Raw genomic sequence first — 25,389 nt, 5'->3', positions numbered from 1 at the left:
ATATATATAATTTTTTTGAGACAAAGTCTTGATAGGTTGCTAAGATGCCCAGGCTGGGCTCAATTTTAAGCTCCTCCTACCACATCTTCCCAGAGGGCTGAGATTACAGACATGTAATACCATCACTTTCTCTGACTTGGTTTAAACTCTCTGACTTGAGACAGGTCTTTAGACATATTGTATCCTACTTATGCACTATTTACCTGTCCTAGGTACCTTCCAAATGACTTCCTGGTTGTGACAAGCACCATGATGTATCACTAGGTTGGGGAACATTATGTCTCGTCACACTACCGATTTTACAAGAATACTTTCAGAGACTTGGAAAGCCATAGATTTATTTTCATTTCTCCTTAAACTATCACTGTCCAGGAAAAATAAAATCACCATGACTTATACATTCGATCGATGACACTGTTCTTAAAGAGTGTTTAAAAATATTTTTCTTAACATTGGGAAAAGTGAATCATACTTTTTATGTTACTCTGCTTTCTGATAAAACTGTAGGAATAGTTTATTTGCAATACAAATCGGTCATGATCATTATTATTATAATGATACAATAATGCTAAAATTCATGGCATAGGTAATGTCTGTTTTGTGAACAAATACTGTTATACAAAGAAGGGTACTGTTTTAGACTTTCCTAATACTGTTATACAAAGAAGGGTACTGTTTTAGACTTTCCTTAGTTTTTGTTTCTAAATGAATATTCTTCTTAAGTCAAAGCAGTCTACTTCATTCTGGGCTAGCAACTTCATTTTTGATAATCTGAGTGTAAAACCTTCACAAAAATGTCTTTTAGGGCTTATCTTGGCTCCAGGCGCCATCTTCCTTTTACCCTAAGCACCTATACTTCCATCAGTGTTTCTTTAGAGTAAATGCAGTGCCTCCTCTCAGTGAACAGGTGACTACAAGCAGGTAACTTAGCTTCTGCAGGTCTTGCTCTTCATGGCAAAATGAAAAGTTAAACTTTGTGATCTCTAAACCTAGTAAATCTATTAAAATCCCTTTCCTTATTCACAGAAATTGTAGTATCTGAGATTTGATAATAAAAGTACTAGGGCTTACTCCAGTAGCAAAGCTGAAATCAGTTACATTATTCTGGGTAATTAAGAAGGTCTGAAAAGTGAAATGCACTTGACCTTAAAATAAGTCCACTCTAAGTTAATTCTCCTTCTGTGCACAAAAGGCTGTCAGTGCTCCTGGAAGCTTCCGGCATGGTAGAGAAAACTGTCCTTGCTATGGATGTACTATTAGACCAGGATTCCTTGGGATTTGTTCTCGCTTTAAAATTCTTTAACTAAATCGGAATACCCAAGAAACTATTCAGTATTTACACATGCGTGACTTATTTATTTCACTTAGGAGTATATCCTCAATAAGATCCTAATGAGATAATTGACCATGTGAAACAGGAAGAATAGGGCTAAAGGTGTAGGGAAAGTAGGAAGGGTAGGGGAAAGGTAATAAGGGAAAAGAAAAATAATGAGAACATGAAAAAATGGAAATAAAGTGTTTGTAAATGGAGAGGGGAGGAGGGGTGAAGGGAGGGCAGGGCCAAGGGGAAAAGATGAGAACCAAAACCTGTCGTGTGAAGGTACAGGATCCCAATAATGAAAAATGTACCAATAAACTCAATTAAAAAAATAAATTGGAAATTGGAATACCCACACATTTTTTTTAAATCATCTGCTTCTACCTCATCAAGTACAGAATGGAAAGAACAAAATGGTGGTGTTCAAATATTCTGCTAGTCAGAGTTTTGGATTCCTAAGGAATCTTCATTCTGTGGGTTCCATAAATGAATGTTTAGCAGGTGGTTAGATTGTGTTCAGAAGGAAGGCAACACTGTAGGGAAGGCCAACAGCATACGGATCTGTGGATGTGAGTGTACCATAGGGGCATGAAAGAAATGACAGGACAAAGAAACTGCTTTATGCTCATTTCTGAGGACATAGGGGTTCCTTTTAATGGGATTACATTATTACAAATTTTATTTGATCAAAAAGTTCCTCAATATCTATTTGCTTTTAAATTGAACAGACTATGGTTCCCCCCCGCTTTCTCTCTAGTGTGAAGTAACCACGGAGAACACATTGTCAGGTTCTTACCTTGAAGAAGGTCATCGTTGATCCATCTCTGACAGCACCATATTCTATCTTGGTTTGCTTTGCCAGATCATCTGCTGAATCTATGGGGGATTCCATCCTCTCTACTGTCAAGAAGGCAGCAAGATTGGCAGTGTAGGATGAAATGATGATTAGGGTGAAAAACCACCATATTCCACCAACTATTCTGGTCGAGAGAGCTTTAGGCATCAGCTCTGATCCTGTGATGGTATCATCAGAGTAAGGGTGTTAAGCAGAGTCAGGAGAAAAGGAAGACTTACAGTTGGGCACTATCACAGGAAGATAAGCCGTAAGGACCTGCTATGTTGTCTACAGATGAAACAAATGTATTTTCTGGAAATGGAACAAAATCTAAATGATCCTTTCCTTAAATCATTACTTCTTATGAAAAGGTAATTTGTCAGTGATTGATGATATTAAAATAGCTTTAATCCTGCAATAGTCTATGCTTAAAATTTAGGTACTTAAGTTGCTTAACATTGAAACATACATTCTAAGACTTCTGGCTATTTATTATTGTCTGAAGTGCATCTTATAGTGTGAAATAAGATGTTTTAGGTCTTTGACTTATTATGAAAAGTTTAAAATACTAACATTTTTATTTAAGATTAAAGAATATGGGAAACTTCCAAAAGATTAACATTATGCCATTTATCACATGTACTTCAATAAAACTCAGATTTTGAAAAATAAAATTAAAAAGGATGCAGCCATACTTATCAGTGAATGAATCATTTTTTGTTTTATGTTCCTTTTAGAGCCACAGTTCTTTTTTCTAATATAAAATAGCATTTGGCTAACAAGGAATTTGTTCTCTGCACAGCATAATTTTTGTCTTTTAAAAAAGTACTATGTCTTAATTACATTTAAAAAACTGATTGTTTCTCAGGTAGAGAGAGGCCTTTTACGGTAAGAATATACATTTTGGATGAAATTCTGATGATTCATGGTTACAAAAGTTAATGTAGAGGCACTTAATATGCTCACCAAGAAAATTTTCCTCTCTCAAAGAAAAGGGCCATTGGCTAAGTTTATACCTTAGAAAAAGTCTAGTTCAGTTTGGGGCTAATAGACTGTGGATGTTTATAAATCCAGCAGCAGCAGAATCAGAAGGGACCAGAAACACAATTGAGTTCACTCCAATTGCTCTAATTGTAAATGGCTTTTGGCTAGCTAGTTGCCTGAAATTCACCCTTGTTCCTGTAGATAACGTTTCTTCAATGAACCCGAAGGCATGACCATGACGTTTATTTGACCAAAGAATGGAAGAACATTCTAAATTTAAAGCTCCAAAAAGTACAGCAGATGAAACATCTGATTCGAAGATCCGTTCTGAAAAATGATTAGGTTTTTTGAAATTTTACCATTAATAATGGCTTAATACGGAAAGAAAATCTGAGTTTGCTAATCTATAAATAATTGAGCTTATGTTGAGGTTTAATCTGTATAGAGACACACACATTGCTTATGAAATCAAAGCCAGCTCAACAGTTGGGACAAGCAGATAGAGGCCGACAGTTTCTAGGATTTGAATAAACAATGCTCTCCTAATGCTATTAGGTATCTTTGTGCTTTACACTCTTTTAATGAGGTAAATAGTTTGACGGCAGTTTGTATTTCTTTCTTTTGCTTGTTTGAACTTGTGTGTGTAATGATACACGAATTTATAATAGTTTCCAGTAAGTTGCCTCCAAGGGTTTAGTGGAATAATTTGTTGCTGTTGTTTTAATCTTGTGTCTTAATGGGATTTGTAAGCCTATGGGTGCATGTGTTTAAAGCCCAAGGTTGTTTCATATCTTTGTACTTAATTGATCTAGCAGCCCTGTGGCAATGTGGTATTATTTTAGATCTTTAGTTGGTTATCATTAAAATGGCATTTATTTAATAAAATAGCCATGGGTAACAAAGAACACATTTAATAGATATATTTTTCTTAGCTTATAGGTACAGCTTTACTACTGTAAATTTATCCATATGTAATTTGTTTGCATTTATGAAAAGAAACTTCTGAATTCATATATTTGTGCAATTATGTATCAGTATAATTTTTACTTATGTAAGTAAAACTGGAAAAACACACAAATAACCAACTACTGACATTTCATAATGTAAATTCATTTCTTTCTCGCTTTAAATATTTATCAGTTTGGATGAAATTCTTTTGGAAACTAGAAAACCATTATATAAACCTACTGAAATTGTATTTAAAATGCTCAATGGATGGCATTAATTAAATCATTCCATGTTCTTTTGTGTTTTCTAAAATTTCACATAGTTTTGTGAATGTCATGGTTCTCAACATTAATGGATTTATTTAGAAATGGCTTCCTTCGAGAATTGAGGATGTGTGTAAATTCAGAACTCTAGAGGATGTATTATGAAAGCAATAAAAGTAGAGTAAAACACCACAGGAAATATCTGGGATGTGAGACAATACTTGCTGAAGTCTCTTTATTGCCTTTTACGGCAGACATGACAGCCAATCCCGATCCAGACTTTGCTCACGCTCTGTAGAAAAGAGAAAGTCTGATCATCACATCCAAAAAGAAATCCAACAAAATGGTTTCCAATGGAGTACAAGGACGAGCTTCTGCAAACGAGAGAGAGCGCAACAGAGCATAGGTACCTGGTTCCACCCCACATGCCAAGGACAGAGGCCCCTAACAGTCACAAGCACCACAAGTTTGAATATGGAAACATTTGTCGTGCCTGGCAAATGCGTACACACTTCTTGAAAGACAAGCAGAGTCTGGTTGGGGCTGACTGTCATGTACCCAAGGTAGTGGTAACTAAGACACTGCATCCCACAGTTTGCTGTGGATGATGGCAAACTCCAAACAGGTAGTCATGAAAGAGAAGTTGTGGGGGTGGGTGCATGCACGGGACAGGAAGCAGTCACAGTCCTATACTTGTGTACACAGCCTCATGTGCTGTGAAACTTGTATGTATTGTTTCCTATTTTGTTGGTTAGATCCCCATAGGGGAAGGAAGGAGGTCTCCACTTAAAAGTATTAACAAGCATGGTGAATACTCAGACAATAAAATGTTCTGTTAGAGCAAGATATGGCTTCTAAGGGATATATAGTTTTCTATGCTATGCTCTGAATTTATGCCAGTGTTTTCTACTAAATCAGGTGGTGGCTATACCTGTTTGATAGTGCTTACATAAACTATGCTTAATTGCCCACTTTATTCAATTGTTTGGTATTTTATACCAGAGAACCTTTTTCTCTCTCTCTTCTCTCTCTCTCTCTCTCTCTCTCTCTCTCTCTCTCAGACACATTTCAAGTGGTCTAACATCCTAATGAGAAACCCTAGGTTTATTTCCAAATAACAAACATGTTTAATGTATACCCCAGTTGGAGTTTTCCATTTCCAATTTATTTTGTAGTTTATTGTCAAATGAGCAGATATTCCAAACACAACAGCATCTGTGATTTAGGGTTTTCTTAAGTTAATGCATTTAATCTTGGATGTATTTTCTAGACCATATGTGTAGATTCAAAGCTGAAGAAAATCCACAAAAGAGAAGGGTTTCTTCCAAAAGTTGAAACAACTCTCCCTTCCCCCTGCAATGATAGCAAAATCCCTTAAATCACAGAACATATATAAAATATATTACATTGTTCTGGCTAGAATTTTATTTCTCTACCTCCCATCGTTTAATGTTGCTATGGATACTGATTGAAGGAGACAGTAAAAGGTTATTGAGAGGCAAAGATGGATCTCAGTAGGGTTGGTCAGAGCAGCAGTTAGGTGAAAGTTGTAGATACTGTCAGCAAGAGGAGGAATCTAAGGGAATTTAATCTTTAAAGGATTTAAATTCCACTCTTCTCAAACATCTGAGTCCTGGAGTTATGACTGAAAAGGAAAAGACTGATGCCTTCACCTATGCAAATTTGTACCCACTTTCTAAGGCTCTTTATCTTTTGTACCCAAAGGAAAATATGTACTCATTGCCTGATAGAAGTATTGTTTTAGATACACAACAAGGGCATTCCATTTATGGCTTTGTCTTCAGAACTGACTTGAAAGTCAGCTGCTGTTATTATAAATCCCTGAGATGGTGCTCTAGCCTACACTCGAGCTTCGTGGTGGAGTTTACCAGCAATAAAGCCTGTCAGCAGACTGTGGGATGCATGTGACAAAGACGGCCAACCGGTGTACCTTGCTGCATGAGAGCTCCAACTCCAAACCAGAAACTATTTAGTAAAGTAAAATTGTTTTCCACCACATCTGAGTCAGGGTTGCACGGGTGGGGGTTATACCATTCATAAGGTGTAAACCTGTGGTAGTTAACAGAAACATCAGATAAACATCAGATAAATACATGGGATACCAGAAAAACCCAACAACAATGAGCATTAAACCCCAGTAGTAAAGGCCATACTCAGAAACTTGCAGGTTTGGTGGGCCAAAGAACCTTGAGTTAGTATTTACCAGACTTATTTCTAGGGAAACCCTGTTGATGGTCTGGAATCATCTCTTCAGATCTACGTCTACTGAATTTTTAAAAGTTTTCATTCATTTCCATCTTACTGAATGCCTGGACGGACTGTGAAGACCGTGTCTCCCGTGTGAACATTTATCCAATCAAGGAGCGATGAGAGTGTCACACACTTGTTGCATCACGACTAAAATGTCAGCGTGCTGTGTTGCTAGATCCTGTGGAAGACTCACAGAAGGGTGACTTGCCTTCAAGGCATTTTCATGGACAGATGCTTAGAAGGAGTTTCTGTGGTATAGTGATTTCATAGTTCAACAAAGGGGCTGCATAGCTGAAAAAACTTTCATGAGCAATAACAAGGACAAGGGCTGGGTCTGGAGTGTATTAGATAGTTTTAGGGTAATACAGTGTATGGAAACAAAAATCACTATACCGAAGAGGCCAAAACCTCAATTTGGAGATACCATGGCCCAAGCATGAGGTTAGATTAGTACTAGAGCCATAGCATACCTCGCTAGAGAATTTTGGGTTCATAATTTCCTCTTGATTTGTTTTAAACTTAATTCTTTCCAAAACTATTGACTGCAGCCACTTAATTACCAACTTCAGTTAGATTAAAAAAATGTTTTCTGTAACATTACCACAGCTCTGCCTGAAAAGTGGGGAACCACAGGCAGTAAAATTTCTCTGTAAAAACAACTAGTAAGCCAGGCATGGTGGCACACACCTGTAATCCCAGCACTTGGGAAGCTGAGGCAGGAGGATCCTCTCAGTTTGAGACCAGCCTGGGCTATATAGTGAGTTCCAGGTCAGTCTCAACTACATACATTTTTGAGACCTTGTCTCAAAAAACCCAAAACCAAACCAAAACAAAACAAACCAAAAAACAACCCAAAACAAAAACAAAAACAAAAACAAAAACAAAAACCAACTAGTAGTCTATGAAATCAATCAGAGCAATTCATTGTACTTTTTGGCCTCACTTTCCTTATTTGTAAAGAAGATGGACCTAAATATCTCTGGGTAGTATTTAAAACAAGAATCTTGGAAACTCAGCACATTTTTTTTTTGTTCTTTCTCTACTTTCTAAGCTTTTGATACTTTGCTTATTTATCCAAAGAGATATTATCAGGTTGTCAGCAAAATAATGTGAGAATGATTTAAAATGCAATGATTCTTAGCATGAGAAGTGTTGCCATTTGCTATTGAATCCTTTTAATGCAAGCAAGAGCGTCAGAGTAATGTTAAAATATCGTAAAGCTGAAGAGAACGTACAGAATACTCTCCAGCCATAAGGTTTCAGTGGTAAACAACGTCAGGCTGCTGGCACATCAGGGAGAATGGGGACGAAGGTGAATATATTATGTGCAGCCAAAGAAAGGCAGAGCTTACTGTGAATCATGCACAAGGAACTGGGCAGATAGTTCCTCTTAATGAAAGAGTGTTCTCTAAACCTTTTCCAGAAAGTGTGCAGTATCTCCTTGTCCAGGGTAGTACACCGGGATAACAGCCTGGTGTTTACCCTACTATCAGGGTGTCTGACTCTTTTCTGCATCTTCTCCACAGCTGTGAGTGGAGGGGTTCCTGTGGGGCTTATGAATAGAGTTTTAACTGACAGTGCCATGCCAATACACTTCAATAGTTTCAACAATATAATTAAAATTTTAATTTATACACTATTACAACAATAATAGTTTGCTGAGTTGAAGGAATGAATACCAACTATTAATGAACCTACTAATTGAAACAGCATGTAGAGTAAAGATGCTGTTACTTAAACAATATCATTGTTACTCATGTAATCATTAACAAATATTAATTGCAATAAATTAGGGGGTTTCTGCATCCAAGAGAAGCGTTTTTTAATAGAACATAAATCTGTTAATTGCTCATCCTCTGATATTTTGTATATCTCTCTGATGCTCTCTGATCCATGAACTCACCTCTTTGGAATGCTGCTTTTAATTTGGTCTTTTCTGTGTGTCGCACTTTGCCCTTGCAAATTTTCTGTGGCAAAAAAGAAAGCTACCCGAACAGCAAAGTGATTGTACCTGCTTGTCATCTCTGGATTCTGATGCTGAGTGACTTGGGGAGTATGTGCAGTAAAGAATGTTAATGGATGACATGATGTTGTACTGTAAGACACTGGCTTTATATAGTGCAGTAGACCTACCTGTTACCTGGATATAGATATTTCAGCTTGCAATTCCTAATGCTTGCTTAAATAGAGCCAAAATGACAGTGTGTCAGCATCAGGAGGTCTGGGGGAAAGAGTAATAATGACCCACACTGATGATAATCTGAAGGTGGTAATCCCAAATGGCTCTCAGTTCAGTACTGACTTTCAGTAAAATGACAACAAAAGGGAAAAATGTCCTTGGAATCGGTGTCAAAACCTGCATGCAACAGAGTAACTTTAGTTTAAAATGTGAAAATTCATTTTAAGTTTATGTTTCAGGTGCAAAGCTTGCATTTGAATGGAAGGCATAAAACATTTCTCACACTGAAGTGCTCCAATTAAGCAACTTTTTTACAGCTGAGAGTGGGCATTGAGCTGAAGAGAGGAATCCATTCGTCCTCCAAAGAGGAAAACTTTGGGTTTGTATTATAACTTTAGAATACACTTTCAAGGATTTTTTGTTTTTTTCCTTTTTTTTGCCAAATGCCACCATTTAAAAAATATATTTTTTTAAAGAAGAAAGTAAAAAATCATAAAAGTAAAATTATTTCTGGATATTTGTTCTACTTAAATTGTATATTCATCATGGACATAACTCCTTGGGGTTAGTTTTCAAAAACAAAACAAAAATATTGCCAATCACAAAGAAATAATACAGATTTGAATATTTGTCCTAAATCATAGTAACTATTTTTTTGTGTGGTACTGGGAATTAATCCCAGGGCCCTCACTGAGCCATAATCCTCAGATCACATTTTTTATTTTGAGACAGGGTCTCATTGAGTTGCCCAGGCTGGGCTCAAATATTGTTTGCTTTCACTTGTTCCAATAATGTTTGTAGCTTTATAAATTCAATTTAGTGCAGAAAATGATTTTTAAGCATCTATCTTGTGAGGGCATTAGTTTAAATGTAGTGATGGGCTTTATTTTTCCCCTTTTAAAATAACATAAAAGGATATACTTCACAACAAAAATGCAAAAGATTCTGTAAAGCTAAAGATGATTATGAGATCATCTGTTTTAAATTTTTACTTCACTAACTTTGAATGCAAACCACTAAAAATAGTAACCAAAATCATTTTATGTCTTAGCTTATGGGTGCAGAGTGGCCGAGTTTGTAGTATCAAACTGTGATAATGGAAAGTAAAGATGAATCAGTACCCCTATTCAACTAGGATTTTGTTTTGGGGAATTTTCTGTAAAATATATTTTGTGGCTTTATAAAATAGGAGCAGGGATAGACTCAAAGGCATAGAAAACATGAAATGAGTATAGTTTCCCTAACAGTGCACCTATGTACTGCAAAGAATTATTTTCTATATTTTTATATAGTGCCTTTTATGCTTCACCACCATGGTGTTTGCAATTTCGCTTTCATAAATAGCACCTTTCTTTCTCTAAATTCCAGAATAAGAGAAAGACAGTGGAAGGGGCAGACAAAGAGAATGAGCTAAATAAGGAAGGGCTGGTTTATTAATGATACTGTCAGCAAGTAGGAATATTGAGTGGACGGCATTGTGGGGAGTGGAGGAAGATTACTGCTACCATAAAAGAGAGCCTATGAGATCAGAGACAGAGAATTCTGGATTAGTGATCCAGAGGTTATAAAGAAACTGACAAAATAGAGAGGGGAAATTACTGAATATTACACCATTATGGTAGTTTCTGATGACAAAGATAAGATGATTTAAGACCCAGATGGGGTCAAATGTTAAAGGACATAGTCAACTATAAGTCTGTGAGGGTTTTTGGATGTTGATGACATGATTTATTTTTTCCCATTAGCTTCAGTCAATTTTACTAAAATAAATCATGTACTCACTCATCAACATTGTCTAGCTTGTTCCGCTCAGCACCAACTGCTTAGATGGAGCCTGGGCTGGGGAGATGGAAACATACTTTTTTGTTGCCCTGTGCTCCTTGGATTACTCAACCAGTCCTAATCTCACTCAACAGGGGTGGATTCCAGGACAGATAATTCAACAAGTCAAACAAGACTGCTTATTCATCTTCAGAGAGATCTTCTCCTAAGAGTGGTCATTTAGCCAACGGCTGTTGGAGGCTGCATTAACTTCACTTAGGATCCACATCTCCAAAGGTCAGTGACTTATTACAACTTGAATTCCAAAACAATATTTTCTCTGAGTAGTTTCTCAACTTCGAGGCTACTGATACTTTGCAAATGATAATTCTTTGTTGTGTGTGTTGGGGGAAGCACCGTCATACACTGTCGGATGTTTAACTGCATCCCTGGGCTCTCTTCATTTGATATGGAATAGCACTCCTCACTCCAGGTAAGGATCACGGAGAAAAACATTTTCAGATGTTGTCAAATGTCCCTCGGGAGGTATAGAGTGTCCCGGTTGAGAACCACTAATTTAGAGGATTTAGAGCATAACATCACCACATGTACTGTCAATATTTGTATTTTCTGAGGGGAGGTATATGAGAACTTGGATCACTATTTGAAGGGATCAATCTGGGATTTTGTAATGCTATATTTTACAAAGTATAGAGAATTTCAAAACTTTGACTTCATATTGAGTGTATGAATACCCACGGGTGATATCACCTATCTGTTCAGCGTGAACATGTCTGCCTGTTGGTCTTTTAGTCTTTTCCAGCCTGGGCTATTTTCCTAAGCTTTCTTTACAATTATGCCAGGGGAAGAGCTAACTGGCATTAATCAAAACTGGACAGTGGACAATGATAAAGAGCCAACATGATGAAATACTTCTCTTAGAAATTCCTGGAGGGAAACCAAAAAATTGATTAGGGAGAAAGTTTAATGAATTTTGTTGAAAGGTGAAAAAAGATTGAAATCAAGTAGGTGACATATAAAAAACAATTTTTAAAACGTGGTTTATCTAAAGATATCAAATGTTTCAGCCAACAGAAAGGTAAAATAGCTATTTTAAATCCAGCGATTGAAAATGATAAAGATATGTTATATGCATATGCAAATTCCCTTAGATGAATATCACTATCTATATTGCAAAATTATAACAATAAAAGGTAAAAGACAAAAAAAAAGTTCAACATCAAGTGTATTTAAAAATATTTTCTACTGAAAGGTATAAATATCCTTTAAGGATTTGAATAGAGCAAAGTGGTTAAATATGGACTTCTTACTCAAAAAATAAACCCATGAACTTGATTGTAGCATAAAGATTTTATGCAGCCATACTCTACATGTATTTCAGTATTCTCTTGTTATTTAATATTTTAAAAAATAAATTTCACAGAATTTTCCAAATATTTTTATTTATTCCAAAGATTTTACAATCTTTTTATTCTGATGTTTCTTACTAGTGTTAATAATTCCTAGGTAACTTTTTCTCTTTTGCTTATCCAAGTATTTCAGAAGCCATTTTATCCCCATTTTATTGATCTTGTTGAAACATTTTAGATATATTAGTGAGCATTGCTTTTGTTGTACTATAACTGAGGGGAAATGGATAAATAACCATTTCATGTTGTTGAAATACTGATCTAATTAATATAAAACATTATCTTCTTACTCTTTTATTCAGAAACTCTTTTACACAGAAACCTAGAAAGAAGAAAACATTGAGCAAAAACTGTACATTAATTGTATTGTTGGTTACCTCTAAAGCCAACAGGTAAATCTGAAGCTGACCTAGACCCCTCGTAGTGAATTGCATAGTTTTCAAACTTACCTTGCAATGACAAAGAGAACACAACTGACTCCCAAGCAGGCTAAGAGCACGTACATCCAAATGTCTGGAGACAGGGGGTTGAGGAAGGAGAAGACACCAGGGTTGGTCCCATTGGGCTTTCGGTAGAGAATGCTGATGCCCAAGGTCATGAAGGGCTTGGAGAAGTCAATGACCTTCTCCCGAACATAAGTGATGGTAAGAGGAGCCACCGCCAGGTCAGCCCTCTGTAAAACCAAAGTTGTCAGCTTAATTGTCACTTCTCTGTGAATGTCTAGACTCTTTCTGGGTATGCCTGCTCCCTAATCTCAGCTCCAAACGCTATTCATGTGAGAAGCTGCTATGATGATTGGCTTTAATGCACAAAACAGGTTATTTCCGCAGGTAAATTATGAAACAGCCTTCATCAGCAAAGGGAAATGAGAGGGAAGGTATGAATTCACACACATGATCATTCAGAAATAAAACGGAGGAGGAATGCTGAAGGGCGTCTTTAGAAAGCGCATATGAAAAATCGAAGAAATGAGTAACTTAGAATACTAGTTGACAAGATGAGATTTTTGCACTGGGCCTAAAATCTTAGAATTCTTTATCCAATTTAAGAATTATTCAAGCCTATTCTTTGGTATGAAGAATGGATTCAGAAAGTTTTATTCTCAATTTTGACCTTTAACTTTTTCTTCCAAGTAAACAAACTTAAAAAAGGAAAAATTTCTTCTGTTACTGATTCAACCCCTTTTTCTTTTGCTTCCTCTCACTGTTTGATTTTTCCCAGACATAGAACGTGTATTTTTGCTTACGTGATCTATGAGTTCTTTAACCATCCCATTCCACTCTCCTTTGTCATTCTGGGCTCCATATTTGCCATCAGGGACTAGTTTTATGTCGTAAAGGAAACCTAGGATATTTGACAATTCTTTCAGCAGATCCAGGCAATATCCTTCAAATCTGTCATTCCCGTATAGGGGCTTATCCGATTTCCGGTACATCACATAGGGCTCTTCCTAAATGAATCAAACAAAATACGAAAACTCCACTAATGTGAAAGGAAGGATTGTTTCAGCAGCAGCCTAAAGAGAGGACATATTTGAAGATGGTCTTTACGAGTTGAGAATGGCAGCGTCAGTCCTTACCTTCCCGCCTTTGCTAATCTTGTCCTCCCTCTGCCCTCTACAAATATAGAACATTTTGTATACTTTTCTTTCTCTCCTGCTTCCTTGGATGGGAGATATTTCTTGCACTGCTGAGAGGGGTGCTGTGAGTGAATGGTGTGATAGAAACACAGTCATATTTAAATTTCGGATCTGAGCAAATGGAAAAGCTCCAAGGGCAGTAGAAGCTCAGATGCTTGGCTTCCAGCTGTGCCCACACCTGGGCTCCTTTGCACAGATCCTCACTCTTTTTCCCTTAATAGCTCCATCTACTTACATAGGAAAAAAAAAATCAAAATAACCAAATACATCTCATTGTTCAAACTTCCTGTTTTAAATTTTCTCCCTTTTTCGTACAATTTTTCCCAATATTACCATCCCTTAGTTTCTCTATTTTTGGCTGACCATACAGGTGTCATTCCCATCTCAATTCTGGAGACTTTTGGCTTAGAATCTGCTGTGGTAATCCCCTGTCCTATGAGCAATGAGCAATGAACACTTCCTTTGAACCATGCACCTGTAATTGTATTATAACTTACTTGACTAAATGAAAGTTCATTTCTGTTATATAAAATTATACTCTTTACCATATTATTGACATAGCCTATATGTTTAATTTTATCAACAAGCAAAGTGATAATTCAATCATGAAAGACAGCAGAAAACTCTGTATTATTGTAAGTTCATGGCAGAGGAAGTAGTTACTGGACAAATAAAGATTTTTACTTTGGATGACAATCTTCACAACTATTTCCAAAATAAAAAGCTCTTATATTATGGACTGAATAAAACAAGGCAGGCATTAGTGCAAGGGAAGAGTTCAAGAGGGCTGCTCCTGTCCAACTGTCAGGAAAGGAATAAACAATTGGTAGGTGTACCGAGGCTGGACTGACATGGGATGAGGGTTCCAACAGGAAGCAGGGTTTTTGGAAGAACAGTTAATGAAGGAGCTATTACAGACAAAAAGGCAGCCAAGGGAAGTCGGGGTGAGGTAAGAGACAGGATGTTGACACTCAGAGACTCACTGCATCAGGAAGCCAGGGCACTGTGGGACCGAGGCAGAGACTAGAGGAGTGCGCTCCTAGACCCCACTGTGATTGGACCCTGGATGTAGGCTGGTGGACAGGGTAGGAGCTGTGGTTGTGGTTGTGGAAGGACAGAGGTTCTGACAGAACCGTGAGTTGACAGTAGGGAGGAGCCAGGGGATGAAATTGTCTTTCTCTCTCCATTTCCCTGGTCTCTTGCTAGACGCCCCTTGGTTGGGTGAAAACGCCAGCAGTCATACAGCAAGAAAGACCAGGTGAGTAGGGGCGGAGAGTGAGCGAGAGCAGGGCTGAGAGTGCACTGGGGTTAGGGCTATGCAGATGAAGGTGGGAAGCCTGCCATTCAGGAATGTACAAAAGTATGTGCGCAGCATTCAGTTAAAAAATCGACATATGCAGACAGAATTGTCAACATAAAAAAGACAGCTGAGAAATCCTTTCAGGTTTAGAGTAGGAGTCTCTATTGGGTACTCTGGATTCTAGATGACAGCTTACCAGAATGGTGCTGACAATGAGTGTTCGATTAGCCAGTGAATCAGTGATATTGTTGGTCTTGTCTTTGTTGCCATCCGTCATGTTAAGCCCACTGTTGGAGTTCCAAATCCCAATCTACACAGAACAAATACATTAGAGGCTGCTGCAACCATGGTAACACTAAAGTGAGGTGCTGCCGACACCAGGAAAAGGCAGGAAAGCTTGCAGTCTTGGATACCAGGACCTCACCCTTCTAAATGTGGGGAAAGGAAACAGGAGAATGAGTGCATAGCCACAGTAGGAGAAATTCAAGGTAGGGGTAGGGGGTGAATGTTTTTAGTTACAACTAAAACTATTATGCTCATTATTTTTATTTACATTGAAAAATTAAGAATTTAAGATGACTATAGGAGTTTACTTCCATGTGTTTGTCTATTTCTGTGCTACACACTGGACTATGCATTGGAGGGTGCAGCAATGCAATAATAAACAAAAACTGTTGCCCTTGTGGAGCTTGCATTCTAAAGATACAAACATCATATGGCCAACCCAGAACACCAGTTCCTTTAAATTCTTTTCTATTACTTCATTAGTGCATGCTTGCAGTACATAATGGTTACATTTATCATGGGAGTTGGTACAAGGACATAGCACATCTTAATTCATTTTATCCCTCTCAATTCCCCCTCTAACCTTTATGAAATATGGGATGGAGGAAGCAGAGTAGATGGTGGAAAGACTGGGCATTGAGAAGGAAAATAAATGAGAGAAAAATGTGGATCACACACTGTCCAAATTCTGAAGAGCCAATGCTGAGAAATTGATACATTTTGTACAGTCCAGAGTGACTTTGTTCACCTCTCTGTCACAGGACCCAGAACCTTCTATTATTTGTTCACTTGTCTTCAGTGTCTACATGAGCATGGACTCCGGAAATGCAGATACTCACTTTTATCGCTTACCAATCTTTCTATTACAGAGTCAATCATGGTGATTAGCATTTAGGGAAGCCCGTTACCCTTTTTAAAAAATAATAACTTCAGGTCTGGGGATTTAGCTCAGTGGTGCCGCACCTACCTCAGAAGTGCAAGGTCTTGAATTTAATCCCTGGTATCAAAATAATAAAAAATAATAAGAACTTCCAATTTTCTCCAGCAGTCTTGTCACTCCTGGGTTAGTTAATAAGCTTCGCAGAAACACGGGTTAGGCAGCCGCAAACTGAAAACTCAAAATCTGAACTGCTCCAAAACTAAAAATGTTTTGAGTGCTGACGTGAGGATGCTACCAGTGGAAAATGCCATGCCTGGCCTTCTGGGATAGGTCAAATGGAAGTACAGGTGTATTAGATATTGTGTAGGATTACCTGCAGGCTATGAAGATGGTACGTTATGGTTTAGATCTAGAATGACTTCCTGAAAGCACATGGCTTTGGAGTAGGGACTTTGAAAGATGATTGGATCACACAGGTACTGTACTCATCCCTGATGAGCTCATAGCTAAATGTGCTATAGGTGGAAGGAGTGGGTCACCAGGGGCATAACCCCGAAAGCTGTTTCTCTCCTTAGCTCCACCATTCTCTCTACTTGTTGTAATCTAAGCAGCTTTCCTCTGCCAGATCGTTCCACTATACCCCTCCTGCCTTGGAGCTACCAACAATGGACTAAATCCTCTAAGAACTGTGAGCCAAAATACATATTTACTTCATTAAGTTGTGATCATTGGCTATTTTGTCCTAGCAATGAAGAAAATAAGACGTAGGTTGCATGTGAAACGTATGCAAAGTTTGTGATTAGATTTAGGCTTCATCATAAAGTTGTCTTATGTATATGCAAATATTCCCAATTTCCCCCGCTCCCAAAAATCCATAATACAAAAACACTTCTTGTCCTGAGCACTTCAGGTGAGGAATAGTCAAACTGTAGATTGGTTTGTTCAGCTTCTAGGGAGCAGCCTAGGACAAGAACTTTTATGAAATTGAGCCATTTGTCTGAGTCCTACAAGCATCTACTGGCAGTCTTGTGAAATGGAATGCAAGTATACTTGAGAACCGGGCACCAACAGCCAGGCATAAGGCTGGCCTCAGACATGAGACTAAATTTTCTGAGCTTTTCTTATCTAACTAGAATGTTCTTTGTAAAACTATTGAGATCAGATGAGATGATGTATGTGAAAGTATTAGCGTATGTTAAGAGCTGCATTAGAGTTAATAGTAATGGACATCTAAGGGATGTTCAAGGAATTTCTTTAATCTTGCTTTATTCTAAAAGGATTTGGAACTGTTAGTAAATTTTTTTAAATGTAGAAATTGTAAAATAAAGAGGCAGAGCAATCTTATTCTCAGATAAAGTAAATTTCAAACCAAAACTCATTAAGAGAGACAAAGAAGGACACTACATCCTTGTAAAGAGAACAATTCAAGAGGAAGAGCTGACAATCATAAACATATATGCACCAAATACAAATGCCCCCAACTATATAAAACAAATATTAAATAACATGAAAAACCAAATAAGCACTAATACAATTGTAGTGGGGGATTTAAATACCCCACTATCACAAATTGACAGATCTACTAGGCAAAAAATCAACAATGAAATAATAGAACTGAACCAAGCTTTGGAACACATGGACTTAATAGATGTTTATAGAGTATTCCACCCCCAAAAACCAGAATATACATTCTTTTCGGCTGCACATGGATCATTCTCCAAAATAGACCACATACTGGCTCACAGAACAGGTCTAAATAAATGCAAAAAAATTGAAGTCATCCCCTGTATATTATCAGATCATAGTGCAATCAAACTAGACATCAATAGCACAAGAAACTATAGAAACTTCACAAGCACATGGAAACTGAACAACACTCTCCTAAACAATCAATGGATTACAGAGGAAATTAAAGAAGAAATTAGACAGTTTTTACAAATAAATGAGAATGCCAATACAACATACAGGAATCTTTGGGACACAATGAAAGCAGTTCTACGTGGAAAATTCATAACATTGAATGCCCACACTAGGAAAACAGAGCGGGCTCAAATAAACAACTTAACGATGAAACTTAGACTCCTAGAAAAACAAGAGCAAGAAAAACCCAAAGCTCGAACAAGAGAGGAAATTATAAAGATCCGAGCAGAAATCAATGCAATTGAAATTAAGAAAACGATACAAAAAATAAATGAAACAAAGAGCTGGTTTTTTGAAAGAATAAATAAAATTGACAAACCCTTAGCTAATCTTATCAAAAAAAGGAAAGAAAAGGCTCAGATCCATGCAATTAGGAATGAAAAAGGCGAAGTCACAACAGATCCGAAAGAAATCCAGAGGATCATGAACACCTACTTTGAGAACCTGTACTCTAATAAAATGGAAAACACAGAAGAAATGGACAGATTTCTAGATACTTATGAATTACCAAAGTTGAACGAAGAAGATAAAAACATTTTAAACACCCCAATCACAATCAGTGAAATTGAAAATGTAATTAAAAACTTACCAACAAAGAAAAGCCCAGGCCCTGATGGATTCACTGCTGAATTTTACAAGACATTTAGAGAAGAACTACTACCATTACTCTTCAAACTTTTCAATGAAATTGAAAGAGAAGCTATACTTCCAAATTCATTCCTGGAAGCAAGTATCACTCTGATTCCCAAACCAGAGAAAGATACAACCAAAAAGGAGAACTACAGACCAATCTCCTTAATGAATATAGATGCAAAAATCCTTAATAAGATACTAGCAAACAGAATACAGAGGATTATTAAGAAGATCATCCATCATGACCAAGTCGGATTTATTCCAGAGATGCAAGGGTGGTTCAACATACGAAAGTCAGTGAATGTAATACATTATATTAACAAAGTCAAGGACAAAAACCATATGATCCTCTCAATAGATGCAGAAAAAGCATTTGATAAAATTCAACACCCATTCATGATAAAAACCCTGCAAAAAATTGGAATAGATGGTCTATACCTCAATTTAATAAAGGCTATTTATGAAAAACCATCAGCCAACATCATATTGAATGGCCAAAAACTGAAAACCTTCATGTTAAAATCAGGAACAAGACAAGGATGCCCACTATCGCCACTTCTCTTCAATATAGTTCTGGAAACATTAGCCACAGCAATTAGACAAGAGAAAGAAATTAAAGCAATAAAGATAGGAAAGGAAGAAGTTAAACTATCATTATTTGCTGATGATATGATACTCTACATTGAAGATCCAAAAAACTCCACCAAAAAACTTCTAGACTTAATTGACAGATTCAGTAAAGTATCTGGATACAAGGTGAATACCCAAAAATCAATAGCCTTTCTATACACAAATAACAGACAGACAGAAAGAGAAATAAGGGAAAAAATTCCTTTTACAATAGCATCCAAAAAAATGAAGTATCTAGGAATCAATCTAACAAAAGAAACAAAAGATCTCTACACTGAAAACTACAGCACTCTGAAAAAAGAAATCGAAGAGGATATAAAAAAATGGAAAGATATCCCCTGCTCCTGGGTAGGAAGAATCAACATAGTGAAAATGGCCATACTACCGAAACTGCTATATACATTCAATGCAATGCCAATTGAAATTCCAACACTATATTTCACAGAACTAGAAAAAAGAATCCAAAAATTCATTTGGAACCACAAGAGACCTAGAATAGCAAAAGCCATTATAGGCAACAGTCACATGGCACCAGGTGTAACAATTCCCAATTTGAAACTATACTACAAAGCCACTGTGATAAAATCAGCATGGTACTGGCAAAGAAATAGGCCTGAGGATCAATGGAACAGACTGGAAGACACAAAAACAAATGCAGATGTACTCAGCTACCTCATCTTCGACAAAGGAGCTCACCATCCTCAGTGGAGGAAAGATAGCCTCTTTAATAAATGGTGTTGGAAAAACTGGATATCAACCTGTCACAGATTAAAATTAGACCCTTATCTTTCGCCATGCACTAAATTAAAATCCAAATGGATTAAAGATCTAAATATTAAAACAGAAACATTAAACTTGCTGGAAAGTAAGTTAGGCAGAACTCTGGAAGACATTGGTATAGGAAAAGACTTTATGAACAAATCCTCAGTAGCACGGGAACTAGCAGAAAGAATCAACAACTGGGATCTCATCTTACTAAAAAGCTTCTGTACTTCAAAAGAAACCATTAGCAGAACTAAGAGACAATCTACAATGTGGGAAAAAATTTTTACCAGCTGTACCTCAGACAAAGGACTATTATCAAGGATATATAAAGAACTCAAAACAATCAGTCCCCCCAAATATAAAGACCCGATCCAAAAATGGGCATCCGAAATGAACAGACATTTCTCATACAAAGAAGTGAAAGCAGCAAGAAAATATATGAAAAAATGTTCCACATCACTGGTCATTCGAGAGATGCAGATGAAAACAACACTGAGATTCCACCTCACCCCACAAAGAATGGCTGCTATCAAGAAATCACACAATAACAAATGTTGGCGGGGTTGTGGGGAGAAAGGAACCCTCCTCCATTGTTGGTGGGAGTGCAGACTAGTGCAACCACTATGGAAATCAATATGGAGATACCTCAAAGAGCTTGGACTGGAGGTTCCATTTGACCCAGCCATCCCTCTGTTGGGTATCTTTCCAAGAGAACTAAAAGAATCATATCACAGAGAAGTATGTGCACCCATGTTTATAGCGGCACAGTTTGTAATAGCTAAATCTTGGAAACAACCTATTTGCCCATCCGTTGGAAACTGGATAAAGAAGTTGTGGTTTTTCTATAAAATGGAATATTACTCAGCCATAAAGAGCGAGAGAATAGATTCATTCATAGGAAAATGGATACATATTGAAGATATACTCCTAAGTGAAATAAATAAGTCCCACATGTGTAAATACCAAATAGTTTCCCTGGTGTGAATATTCTGCAACAATGCATAAGATTCTAATAAGATTACTGACATTTAGAAATGGGAGGAAAGGAGCTAAAGGTGTAGGGAAGGTGTGATACGTAGGGGAAGAACAAAAAGGGAAAAGAAAAAAATGTGAGAGAATGAAAAGATGAAAATAAAGTGTTTGTAGATGGGGAGGGGAGGAGGGGGTGAAGGGAGGGCAGAGGTAAGGGGAAAAAATGAGAATCAAGACTTGCCATGTAAAGGTACATGATCCCAACAATGAATGTAACTGTACTGTATCCCTAAATGTACCAATAAACTCAATAAAAACAAAAATAAATAAAGAGGCAGAGCCAGATTAACACTTGGAAATGCTCTATGGGTAGGCTGGATCAATGCATGAGCCCTAAATATATTCCCCCATTGCAAAGACATTTGGCTGGATAAAGAATGAGCTTTGCAGACAGACTTCTGTGACAGAGCAGATTCTCAAATTTGGACAAGTTACTGAACCCTTATGTGCCTCAGTCTTCTCACCAGTAAAGCAGAGAAAACAGGGCTTTTCTAATGTTTAAGTAAAATGCTGCATGTGAGTATGTTCTGCCCTGTTAATATTTTTTTTACCACTCAAATTTAGCAGCTGGAAATTGATTTGGTATTTTTAGTATCCCTTTTAGGGGTATAAATGTTTTGAAAAAGTTTCCAGGATTTTCACATGTGAGGATAAACTATTTCAACTTCATTTTTCCATTTTTGATTAAGGTTAGTCAGTTGGAGAAGTAGATGCAGATTGAGATAAATGTCAGTTTAGGAAGTTTTTCGTTTTTGTATTTTAAAGTATTATGATACTAAGAGGTGAGATTGCAAGGTAGGTCAGTACCCTTGATAACCACCACTCAGCATTTCCAGAGTTTCATATAATGTCTCTAGAGAGTTTCATATAATGCATAATCTATCAGCTAATTGCAAAATCTTTTTTGGCTAGTCTTAAACTCAAGAAATGGGACAACATATTTTGCTCTCTCTTCTTGACCTTCACCCCCTTTTCTACTTTTTATTGAGGCAGGCTTGCTTTTAGAAAACATAATTCAGACTAAATATATTTTTGTCTATTGCTTTTCTTTCTATCTAAAGCTATGCTTTAGGTTGTGAACAATCAACTTTAACTTCATGAAGATTGTGTGGCTGTTGGACTCTGGATGTAATTTTAATTAAAAGTTGACTTAGGCCCTGAGGAGAATGTAACTTAATTTTTAATTAAGTAAGTATTGAAAATTGAAGAACATAACTTTATCAGCCACTTCGTTCAAGTAATAGAATGTGTTCTCTTTAACACTTGTTCATTAACGTCATGTATGCTTGTGTGGAATTAAACTATTTTTGAGATAGTTTTCATTTGAAAATGGCAGTGTTAAATTGGTCTTGCAGTATCATTCCTTTCTAAAATAAAACTTGAAATTGTAGACAAATATATGCCACAGCTTGACATCTGGCTTTTATTTCTTTTACTATCACCAGAAAAAGCACAGAAGTTAAGATGTCATTGATGCTGCTTTTCAGTCAACCAAATCCCAGAGTCCCAGTGGTAAAAACTTTCCTCCATAAAATGAGAAAAAAGAGACAATTTTCCCTCTACTGTCTGTGTAACAGAAGAACATTTAAATGTAAATGAAAAGAATGAGGAGTGAACAGTACATACATGCAATTCGAATGACTTTAGCTTCTGTTTTTCAACATTTTAATCAGAAAAAGTGAAAAGTGTGTGTGTGTGTGTGTGTGTGTGTGTGTGTGTCTGTCTGTCTGTCAGTCTGTCTGTCTGTCTGTCTGTCTTTCAAATTTAGGTAGCCAGCTGGCTTTCTCTGTCAATGGAAATAAAAGAATTTCTTTCTCCTCTCTCTCTGAAGCAGCCAGATCCCTTAAGTAATGTATGCTGCAGATAGGAGCAGGGTTCACCAGATGCCCAGACGCTGGCATTTGAGTTTTATTCTAGAAACTTGGAGGCAGTGCCTTCAGGAAGCAAAATGTCAGTTTTCAAATGGAATAGAGAAAACAGACAGCAGTAGTGTACTGATGTGAAGTAGCCGAAGAGGGTCAGCTCTTCTTGGCAAGATGCTCACAGGCTAACTTGGCTGGCCCACCTCTTACTCTGCGTCCGCTGGCAGAAAGGAGCAGCTGTTTATTATCCCTGACAACTGAGTGTGAGTTTTAGGTGAAGGCCTAGAGGACATTTAGCACACTTTAAAAAATGTGATACAACAAACAGCATTTAGGGTCAGAAGGGCCTGTTTTCCAAATGTAAATATGGAGGCACATGAACATAACATTCGAAGTTGCTGAGTGAAATAATCAGATATTTCAGGAAAACAAAAACAACCGTGTGTACGCTTTCCGTACCCTGAGGCTTCGTGGTGCACATTTGGGTGAGGGCTTTGTAAAGATCATCACACCCCGCTTTTGGAAAGAATTTCAGGCGAACTATTCTGTTTCTTTAAAATAACACAGTTGAGAAGAGCTTTTGGAATTTAAATACAGTGGGGGGTAAAATCTTTTCTTTTAAGAGGGTCTGTCCTTGTGAATGTGCAACAAGTTTGTTAAGTCTAAATGAGTCCCTGTGTGTAACCAGTAAGCTTAACTATCAACCTGATTGGCTGCCCAGGGGAGTATAAAGCATCACAAAGCACAGTTCTGGGTATGTCTAGGTGCATCATGCAGGCATGACCTTGGGTACTATATCTGGTACCGGGCCCTTCCTTTCTAATATTACTCCCCTGCTCTGTTTCTTCGTGACTATGAACAAAAAAAGCTTTGCTTTGCTACACCCTTTGGCCATGACTTTTTACCTTGGAGTCAGCTGACCTCGGACTGAATCCCCTGAAATCATGAGCCAAACTAAATTTCTCCTCCTTCAAATGTGTCTGAGCCAAGTGAAAGCTGATCCACATACTACGCTAGAACCTAGGTTACTGTTACTTGTTGGTGAACAGTCTCATATACAAAACAGCACACATCAGCATAGACACCTGACAAGGTGGGCAATGATAGGATGTCGGGAAGGGATCAGCATAAGATCGTAAACAAGCAAGGCCAAGAAGTTACATCCTGGAATGTTGGTGTGAATACTGCAGTTAAATGGCAAATGGAGACTATTCCCCCTTCCTTGTGTAAAATTTCAGTGCGTGGAGTTCCTTCTCTACGTTGTTTGAATTAATCCGATATTACATAAACTCCCTGGAGTTGCAAGCTGGAATAGTACAATAAACTGCTTTCTGGGTTCCAGTTAGGGTTACTTCTTACTAGCAGTGAGAAAACTAGCCCACCTTCTGTGCCTTTAGTAGCACGGTTCATTGAAGAGTAAAATAAGGTTATTAAACTCATGTTTTTACAATTTAAAAAGAACTCATCTACTGAACTGACTGATTACTGTCAAGAGAAAGACAAGCCTTTGGCTGTAGAAAGAAACTGTTTACACGTTTTGTGACTCAATAGATAAGATGAAAATAACCTGAGAAACTCTTCAAGTTGAACAACCTAAAGTAATTTAAGGACCATCTATCAGTCAAAAGGCTTTTTACCAGGGGAGGGGATAAAAAAGAGACAAAGAGGGGAGGAAGAGGGAGAGACAGAGAGAGAGGAAAGAGGAGAAAAAAAAAGACAATGGAATGTTTGCCAATCTCTGAGATATTTTCCCAATCTAAATTTTTTAATGTCTAACATTTGTTTGCATAAATCAATGCACATTCATTGGAAACATGACACTGTACACAAAATAATATGTGTGATAATTTACAATATAACCTAATCTTCCTTCCAAAGTTACTAATATTTTGCCCTCTGGAAACTATAGTTCTAAAATAAATTGTAATATAATATGATTTGACAAAGATACTTCAGAACACAAAGACAGCTCCTAAGAAAGGGGCACTTCTGAAAATGGCTCGTATTTTGTCATGGTGACATTTGAGGTGTCCTAGTCTTCTGTGGCCTTAGACTCTCTGTCTGACATAGCAAATCCACAATGGTGTTCACGCCCCCTGGGGGAAATGTTCCAGAAGGAGATAAACAGGCATGTATCTACTTTTGTTTCAGTTACCTGTTTTCAGCTCTCACAGTGACTGATCCTACCTGGGAGAAATAAGAAATCACCTAGGGGGAAGTATTTAATCTGTTATTATTTAATCCATCATTATTGAGTCCATCACACATCTGTTCTGAGTTAACAGATAAGGTTGAGAAAACATCCCCAGCACCTGTGCTCTCCCTTTATGTAGAAGAGCAACTCTGAGGTGCAATTGGATCGTTACTGGTCTGGAAAACTGGAGGTGTAGAGGCTTTTTCATGGATATTCCCACCCCACCCACAGGTATCCTGACAGGATTATCTGCAACTTCC

General features: G+C 37.3%; 1 protein-coding gene across 2 annotated transcripts in view; it reads right to left on the bottom strand.

The window, feature by feature from the left end:
* Grik1 (glutamate ionotropic receptor kainate type subunit 1) overlaps positions 1-25,389 on the bottom strand; it is a 268,271-nt gene that overhangs the window by 30,503 nt on the left and 212,379 nt on the right. For both annotated transcript variants that reach the window (XM_033768030.1, XM_033768031.1), the window contains exons 9-13: positions 15,125-15,238; positions 13,236-13,439; positions 12,439-12,662; positions 6,300-6,418; positions 2,115-2,332 (exon numbers count right to left, since the gene is read on the bottom strand). In XM_033768030.1, the coding sequence (XP_033623921.1) occupies positions 2,115-2,332; positions 6,300-6,418; positions 12,439-12,662; positions 13,236-13,439; positions 15,125-15,238 (879 nt within the window). The remainder of the gene's footprint in view (positions 1-2,114; positions 2,333-6,299; positions 6,419-12,438; positions 12,663-13,235; positions 13,440-15,124; positions 15,239-25,389) is intronic.

This window comes from Fukomys damarensis, unplaced genomic scaffold (assembly GCF_012274545.1).
Source record: "Fukomys damarensis isolate Sample0158 unplaced genomic scaffold, DMR_v1.0_HiC HiC_scaffold_24, whole genome shotgun sequence".
NCBI classification, from domain to species: domain Eukaryota; kingdom Metazoa; phylum Chordata; class Mammalia; order Rodentia; family Bathyergidae; genus Fukomys; species Fukomys damarensis.
Note: the sequence above shows the minus strand (reverse complement) of the source record. Positions and strands in the feature narration are given on the sequence as shown.